The sequence below is a fragment of the Apodemus sylvaticus genome, chromosome 10, assembly GCF_947179515.1.
Source record: "Apodemus sylvaticus chromosome 10, mApoSyl1.1, whole genome shotgun sequence".
Lineage (NCBI taxonomy): Eukaryota > Metazoa > Chordata > Mammalia > Rodentia > Muridae > Apodemus > Apodemus sylvaticus.
This window is the reverse complement of record NC_067481.1, coordinates 28,569,130-28,577,451: the sequence shown is the minus strand read 5'-3', so window position 1 is coordinate 28,577,451 and position 8,322 is coordinate 28,569,130. Positions and strand designations below refer to the sequence as shown.

The window sequence follows — 8,322 nt, the reverse complement described above, 5'->3', positions numbered from 1 at the left end:
CCTGGCTTTTTTTTTTTTTTTTTTAAATTTAATCCTGGCTGGCCAGGATCTCACTAATTATATCCCACTAGCTTTGAACTCACAGAGATTTGCCTTCTTATCCTTGGTGGGATTAAAGGTTGGGCAACCACGCCCTGTTCTAACCGCTATTTAAGCACAGCACAGCAGAGGGACATCCACAGCGCTTTGCTCCATCCAACTTACAAAGTTGGCAAATCAATCTCTTCTAAACTCCCAATTCCTAATTCCTCAAACTCAAGCAAGGCCAGGTCTTCTCTACTTCCCTTTTCTGAGCTCTAGGTCAGCTTAAAGCCCTGGTCCTGCCCAAGACTGGTGTGGTAACTGAGCCCCTATTTTGAGGCTAGGCCCCATAGGTGGAGGGAAGTTGGGAAGGTCTTGCCCTGTCCTTATACACAGAAGCTCAGCAGCCCCCTTGCAGGGATGAAGGACGCCTGTGCTGTGGGCACACTCACCTTGATCTTTGGCCTGATTTCTACTCTCCAAGGAGTAAGCACCAATGAGGTAAGCCAGTCTTCTGTGACTTTGGGAGGACCCTATGGGCAGAGGCTTATCCCTGGACATGGCAGTTGGAGGGAGGCAGATTCTGAGACCCACTGTCTGGAACAATGTCTGAGCAGAGACTAGCCTACAGTTCGTTGTGAGACAGAGATTCCTGTTCCCAATCTGGCCTCAAACTGTCTCTGTAGCCTTGAATAGCTCTGTGTTCTCTTGAGTTCTGTCATGCTGGACAAGCACCACTGGTTTACACACACCTACCTGATTTATCTCCATGTTGGAGAAGCATTCTCACACCTTAGACCCAACTCCCAGGCTTTGAGTACTGACCTTGTCTTTTTTTCTTCCACAGGATGTAAACACATGTGACAGCTTGTAAGTATGGGACTTTGTCTAGAATTGTCAGTAAAAGGAAGGCGTGGTGGGCGTGGGGGAACTGCCTGTGCTCAGATTCTGCCCTGGATAAGGGGACAGACACCTAATTCCTATCACTTTTGCTGACACCATAGCCCCTCTCAGCTTCCCCAACCTCAGGATCTGCTGCTAATCCCAAAACTTTCACAGCTGGGGGAGGGGGAGTCACATGGGCAATGTCCCACTGCTGCCTCCCATGGAAGATCAGCACCATGACCATTCTGTTTGAACAACAATGGCATCCTGCCCTGATGAACTCTGAACTCAGGCCTTGAGGCCAGACCCCGATTCCTCCCAGTGAAACCAGGATGGAACTGTACTCCACACCCACTAGGGGTGGCTCTCAATCTGAGGGTCTAAGAGTCCAAGGAAACAGGGACCCTTTTGTTGGACCCTCTGATGCCATCAGTATCTTCCCATGTCTCTTTGTCCTGACTAGAAGCTGCCCCAAAGGATTCACATGCTGTGACAATGAATGCTGCCCAGAAAGAAAGGCCTGGGATCCTGCAAATGACCCCTTCAGGTAAGCTGGAGGTCACCACCTCTGGGCATCATTCACTGAGAGCTGAGTCCACCAGAGACAAGGTGGGGGTGGGTGATGGAAGGGGTTTGGCAAGGGAGCATGGCCTAGGAACTCATGACAATACCCTCCCCCTCCCTAGGTTCCTGTTCATCATCTTATTGATCATGGTTGCCCTCTTGTTCATCTATGGGCTACTACTGGAGTGCTTCTGTCCCAATTGTAGAAGAGATCAGGATGACATCAGAACAGGGGGTCATCTGAAAACCACAGAACCACCCTTCACTGCTCCCCTAGAGAGCATTTATGTCAGCTCCTTGGATCCCCCACCATGCTACAGTCAGGTGCATCTTTCTGTCCCAATACCTAATATGTTTCATGGCCAGCTGTTGAACATGTTGTCATAATAGGTTGGGGAAGGGGGATAATGGATAGGCAGTGGCTCTGCCAACCCTATTTGCCATTCTTTGCCTCCAGACTCTAAATAAAACAAGTATCCCTTTTCTCCTGCAGGTTGTTCTGAATCCAACTCCCACAGAACCATCTCCTCCCTACAGCCTCAGGCCTGAGGGCCTTGCTGGTCAGATGAGAGGGAATGCCTATGCAACCCTGTGACCTCCCTCACACACACAGACCTCTTGCATCAAGCCCAGGACCCTGGAATGACTGCTGATCCCATCATGTCTCTTGTACTTTGATTTAATTTAATTTAATTTTTTTTATACACCACGGCCCCCTCCCGTTCTGTCTTGAGATCTAAGCTGGGTCCAGAATCTCTGTCCCACATTCAAGGTTGTTGACAGCTTTAAGAATTGGCAATGGCTGTAGTGGTTGCAGAGAGATCATTGCTAGTGGACTGCCAACCTTGACTGGACAGCACACCCCGCCATCCTACAGAAGCACTTCCGTGCCTGGAAGAGATTGAAGACTGAACAGCACAGACTGAGCCATCTTCCAACCACACCTGGGCAGAGAGGGCCTCACTGTCCCTCTATAGCAATGTGAGAACCCAGGCACTGAGTGTCAGAAGCTGGCTGCAGAGTGGGGATAGAGAAAAGATCAGAGGCTGAGGAAACACTTCTGACTTCTTCATTGGTGACTGACTGCACTGACACCTGCTGGGAGGACTGAGCATCCAAGGTGTGATGAAGGCTTAGACCTTCAGCTTCCTGGGATTTGGGAGCAATAAAAAATGGACTGGAAACCTCCCAAGATATCCTAATCCAGTCCTGGGAGACCAGAACTCAACTAAGTATGGAACTCTCAGGGAGATACAAGTGAGAAACAGGCTTCTAGGAGAAGGTAGGGTGGGGAGAAAGCCTGGAGAAGCAGGCATGGTTAGACTCCTGTCCAGTGAGGCCAAGGAGCACTTCCTTCCACATTCCTCTCCTGGAATCCCCTGGAGGGAGAGGGGAGGCAGACCCCATCTTGCTCTTCCTCCTGCTGAGCCTGGGTTCCAGGCACTAGAACTCAGACTCCTAAAGAGAAGGTTTTGTCCTGTGGCTGAGAGACTGAGGACAGCCTGGAGTGTGAACTGTATTGAGGGGTCGATGAGTAAAGACAGTTTTGGTGCCCATGCTTTTGCACCTTACCCCTGTCTTTACTGTGTGTACTGCAGAGGGCTGAAGGCCCACGTTTCTCTTCAGACAGACCACACTACCAATGCTCACAGCTTAGGTATGCCGGCAAGTCAGGTGTGTCTCTCTTGGACTCTCAGTAAACCAGGCTGGCTTCAAATTCAGGATCCCCAATATTACTCATCTCTGAGCCACCACAGAAAATGGCAGGAAGGGGGTTCCAGCTAGATTCAGGCTCTGAGAACTGGGCTTTTCAGTGTAGGAGGAGGTCACCTCAGCCTCCTTGTTACCTATGTGATACTGAAGATGGTATATAGGATATTGAAGATGGTATAGGGTATATTGAAGATGGTATACAGGGTATTGAAGATGGTATATGGCTTTCCATTCGGTGGTATGGCCTGGAGAGAGTTGCTTCCTGCAGTTCAGTGGCTGAAAAGTTTTATTATCTTTAAAATGTGTGTCAGTGTTTTGTTAGGGTGTCAGATCCCCTGGAACTGGTGTTCTAGATGACTATGTCCTGGCTTGTGGGTATTGGGTATTGAACCCCAGTTCTGCAGAGATGCCTGTATTCTAACCATTGAGACATCTCTCCTGGCCCCTGAATGTATCTATTCCCACTCATTATAGTCCCTACTGTGGGTGAGAGTGAAGAGATGTTAGGTTTTCAGAGGTGACCTAGCACTGTCTATTCCAACAATATTTGTAAAGCCACTACTCTACTGTTCCTGTCCTGGATGTCCAGGATGAGACCAGGTGCGATGCCACTTCTAAGGATAAATCTGCAGAGAGGCCTACACCAAAGCTCACAAAGATGCAGATGCACACCTTCTGGTGCACTGGACCGGTGGGGTGTGAAACACTGGTGACATCCATGGACCTGTGGGAGCTAGTTCTGTTAGACATGCATCCACGCTGAACCCTAACCCTAACCCTAACCCTAACCCTAACCCTAACACTATTACCAAGGCAGCGCTTAATAAGACATTTAATTGGGGCTGGCTTCTAGGTTCAGAGGTTCAGTCCAGTATCATCAAGGCAGGAACATGGCTGCAACTAAGCAGGCATGATGCAGGAGAAGTTGGGAGTTCTAATCCTCATCTGAAAACCATTGGGAGAATACTGGCTTCCAGGCACCTACAATGAGGGTCTCAAAGCCCACAACCACAGTGACACTCCTACTCCAACAAGGCCACACCTTACAATAGTGGCACTCCCTGATCCAAGCACAGGCAAATCATCACATTCCACTCCCTGGCCCCCATTGGTTTACTCAAACATGGGACTCTATGGGTCCATATATAGCCATAACATAATAAAATGTATATTCAGTATAACTTCCAAAGACTCCATACTTGATAGCAGTATCAATAATGTTAAAAGTCTAAGTTCAAAGTCTCTTCTTTGATCTATCCAATCACTTACCTGTAATTCTGGAATCAAGAAAGGAAACCAGCTGGGCAGACTTCAAACTCTGCAACTCCATGTGTTTCTGATGTCAAAAGAGTCTTCAGATTCCCATTTCTTCTCTCATCTTTGTCGACTGTAACAAGCTTCTTTTCCTAGGTTGGTTCCATTCCCTGTTAAGCAGCTTTTTCTCAGTGGATATCCCATGGTTCTGATATCTCCAAAATCTTGGGGTCTCCAAGGCAGTTTCAATGTTACAGCTTCTCCTTTTAATGTCTGGAATGCACACATGATCTTCTGGGCTCCACCAAAGGACTGTTATCACTTCTCCAGCTCTGCCCTCTGTAGCATTCTAAGCTTAGGTTGATCCACTCCACTGATGCTGCTATTCTTGGTCATTATTCCATGGTACTGGCATCTCTAATATGCTGGCTCTTCTGCTGCAACTAGGTTTCCCCAAGAGACTCTCATAGGCTCTCTTCATGGTGCCAAGCTTCAATTCTATGTATGACCCCTGGGTCACCAAGTACAACTGAGGCTGCACAGTCACCAATGGCCTCCCAGGGCCTCTCACAGTGGCAAGTGTCTACTGCTCTTCATGACTCCTTCGAGACATCAAAACAACTACTACCTGGGTGACTCTTGCATATTATCAAGTATACCTGCAGCATGAGGTACAACCTTGGCTATCTGTGGAACACATGTTCTCTGTGCTCTCAGGAAACACTTTCCCTCTCCTTAGTGAGGCAGCTCTCTTCTCTTTTTTTTTTTCCAGGAGGTTTGTAGTTGTTGTTGTTGTTGCTTTTTATTGTTTTGTTTTGTTTTTGAGACAGGGTTTCTCTCTGTAGCCCTGGCTGTCTTCATTCTGTAGACCAGGTTGGCCTCAAACTCAGAAATTTGCCTGTCTCTGCCTCCCAAATGCAGGGATTAAGGACGTGTGCTACCACTGCCCGGCTTTCTCTTTTTTCTTTTCAATTTTTTTTTCAAAATAAAATTTTCAATATCTATTTATTTCACTTTCTCTGTCTTCAGACACACCAGAAGAGGGCATAAGATCCCCATTATAGATGGTGGTGAGCCACCATGTGGTTGCTGGGAATTGAACTCAGGACCTCTGGAAGAGCAGTTAGTGCTCTTCAAAGCTGAGCCATCTCTCCAGCCCAGATTTATTTTTATTTTATGTCTGTGAGTATACTGTCCATGTCTTCATACACACCAGGAGACCACATGGGAATATTTTACAGAACGTTGTGAGCCACCATGTGGGTGCTGGAAATTGCACTCAGGACCTCAGTAGCTGCCCAGTTCTACTGCTTCTGGAGATGGGACACGGCCTTCCTTATTCTATTAACAGCTCTTTGTTTCCCAACTTTCTGCCTAAACTTGGCTTTCCTGGAACTTGCTCTGCAGATTGACCTTGAACTCAGAGACCTGCATGCCTTTGTCTCCTGGAATGCTGGGATTAAAGGCATGTACCAGCATGCCTGAATTTAAGCTTTTCTTCACCTAGAACCTGCTTTATCCCAGGCAGGCCTTGAACTCTTAGATCTGTTTGGCTTTGTCTCCTGGGATTAAAGGTGTGTACTCCATACCTGGACCTAAATGAAGCTGGGCAGGATCTTGCTCCCAAATCCCTTAATCTGCTCTCTCCAAGAGCATAGGATTCAGCTCCATTTTACTTCCTGGTGCCCTGCTAATACTGGAACCATATATTTTCTATTTTTCCTTTCTTAGCATGGAGACTTATCCAGAGAACAAAGTTTCTGCTGGGCTTTTCGAGGCTTCCTTTGTCAATGCAACTAATTTAAATCTCTTCAACTTTGCCTTAGGCAGACTCTTCAGACAAGAGCAAAAGCTAGCCACATTCTGCCGCAAAAGTATACAAAAATAGTTTCTAAACTACATACTGAAAATTTTCACTTGGTCCAGGTCCTCATAATTGAAATCATTCTCACTAACAAAGTCTTCCACATTCCTATTAGGCTGGTTCATTTACCCCTACTTAAAGCATTCTTCTGGTTTTCAAATCCAAAGTCCCAAAAACTACTTTCTTACAAAGAAAAGCATGGTCAGGCCTATCACAGCAATACCCCACTTCTGGTATAAAATTCTGTCTTAGTTAGAGTTTTGCTGCTGTGAAAAGACACCATGGCCAAGGCAACATTATTGCTTGTGTTGAATTTTTAATTTTTATTTTAAAGGTTTTGTTTGTTTTGTTTTTTATAATATCTGATGGTGCAGGCATACACTTTTAATTCCAGATTCTGGATGCAGATGGAGGTAGATCTCTTGAGTTGAGGGTCAGTCTGGTCTACAGAGTGAGTTTAACGACAACCAGAGTTACACAGAGAAACCTTATCTTGAAAATATAAAACGGGCCTGACCAGAATGAGCAGAGGTGCTGAATTAAAATTCCCAGCAACTACATGAACTACATGATGGCTTACAACCATCAGTACAGCTACAGTGTATTCATATACATAAAATAAATAAAAAATTGAAATAATAAAATAATATCAAAGCATATTTTAAGTACATTCATTCATTTACTCTCTCCCTCCCCCCTCCCGTGTGTGTGTGTGTGTGTGTGTGTGTGTTTGTGTTTGTGTGTTTGCAGTCAAGTACATTTAGTTGACTTTCTCCTTTTACTACATGGGTCCCAGAGATCAAATTAAGGTTTTCAAAGCTGGATGTGATGGCACAGGCCTTTAATCACTGAATTCAGTAGGCAGAGGCACAGGGATCTCTGTGAGACAGAGGATAGCCTGGTCTACGGAATGAGTGCCAGGCCAGCCAGGGTCTGTACAGAGACCCTGTATCAGAAAACAATTCCAACAAAGAAAACAAAGCAAAGTCTGGCAGTGTTGGCACCCGCCTTTAATCCCAGCACTTGGGAGGCAGAGGCAGGCAGATTTCTGAGTTCGAAGCCAGCCTGGTCTACAGAGTGAGTTCCAGGACAGCCAGGGCTACACAGAGAAACCCTGTCTCGAAAAAAAACAAAAACAAACAAACAAATAAAGAAAATAGACCAAAATTCAGGTTTTCAGGCTTGGTGGTAAGCACATTCACCCAGCAAATCACCTGGCTGGCTTTACCAGTTTGTTTTGTTTGAAATCTTTTGCTTCCTTTTTATGGGTCTGAATATTTATTGCATAGTATGCCTGGTGCCATCAGAGTTCAGAAGCCGGCATCATCTAAAACTGGAGTTTCAGGTGCTTATGAGCCATCTTGATTACAGATGCTAGAAACAGAATCCAGGTCCAAGGACATCTGCTCTCCAACTCTGAGTCATCTTTCCCAACTGTTCCCCCTCCTAATCCACACAGAGTTTCTCTGTGTAGTCTTGGCTGACTTAGAACTTGCTCTGTAGACCAGGCTAGCCTCAGTAACCCACCTGTCTCTTGTCTCTGGAAAGCTGGGATTTAAAGACTTGTGCTACCAACACCTGGCTTTTTTTTTTTTTTAATTCAATCCTAGCTGTTGCAGATCTCACTATTTAAATCATACTAGCTTTGAACTCACAGAGATTTGCCTTCTTATCCTTGGTGGGATTAAAGGTTGGGTAACCACGCCCTGTTCTAAGCACTATTTAAGCACAGCACAGCAGAGGGACATCCAGAACGCTCTGCTCCATCCAACTTACAAAGTTGGCAAATCAATCTCTTCTAAACTCCCAATTCCTAATTCCTCAAACTCAAGCAAGGCCAGGTTTTCTCTACTTCCCTTTTCTGAGCTCTAGGTCAGCTTAAAGCCCTGGTCCTGCCCAGGTCTGGTGTGGTAACTGAGTCCCTATTTTGAGGCTGGGCCCCATAGGTGGAGGGAAGTTGGGAAGGTCTTGCCCTGTCACTCTGTCCTTACACACAGAAGCTCAGCGGCCCCCTTGCAGGG

At 46.2% G+C, this 8,322-nt stretch overlaps 1 protein-coding gene across 1 annotated transcript; it reads left to right on the top strand.

Moving 5' to 3' along the window:
* The first annotated feature begins 441 nt into the window (after nt 1-441).
* On the top strand, nt 442-2,065 carry LOC127694359 (transmembrane protein 92-like). Its single transcript, XM_052195921.1, has 5 exons — nt 442-522; nt 869-891; nt 1,370-1,453; nt 1,593-1,794; nt 1,964-2,065. Exons 1-5 carry the CDS (start codon nt 442-444, stop codon nt 2,063-2,065), a joined length of 492 nt encoding a protein of 163 aa, XP_052051881.1.
* Nucleotides 2,066-8,322: the final 6,257 nt, after the last annotated feature.